Genomic DNA, 293 nt, shown 5'->3' on the forward strand with positions numbered 1-293 from the left:
GTCCCTCAAAAAAGTAAAATCTCCACCTGCATGCCAATGATAATGTAGAAGGCCTGGTGGGTAAGGGAGTAGCCCGAGTAGCCAGGCCTGGTCATCCTACTCCAGCACTCCTCGCTGATGCTGCACTGCCCGCACTCCTCGGCACTCCCTTCGCCTGCTTGCCGACAGGAGGTGCCGAACTCTTCAGCTAGGCACTTGTCGGACTGAAACTCCAGCAGCTGCTCCGTCTCTGAGTCAGAGCGGAGAGTAGGAGACACTTATGTCATATTTTAGTAACGAATAAATAGTGTACG

General features: G+C 53.2%; 1 protein-coding gene across 1 annotated transcript in view; it reads right to left on the reverse strand.

Moving 5' to 3' along the window:
- The window catches only part of LOC119591660 (UPF0764 protein C16orf89 homolog), a gene marked incomplete at its 5' end in the record, with an annotated part of 7,133 nt that overhangs the window by 3,997 nt on the left and 2,843 nt on the right, over positions 1-293 (reverse strand). Inside the window, 1 exon segment of the mRNA XM_037940414.1 lies at positions 27-229. Within this exon segment, the coding sequence (XP_037796342.1) occupies positions 27-229 (203 nt within the window).

This window comes from Penaeus monodon, chromosome 29 (assembly GCF_015228065.2).
Source record: "Penaeus monodon isolate SGIC_2016 chromosome 29, NSTDA_Pmon_1, whole genome shotgun sequence".
NCBI lineage: Eukaryota > Metazoa > Arthropoda > Malacostraca > Decapoda > Penaeidae > Penaeus > Penaeus monodon.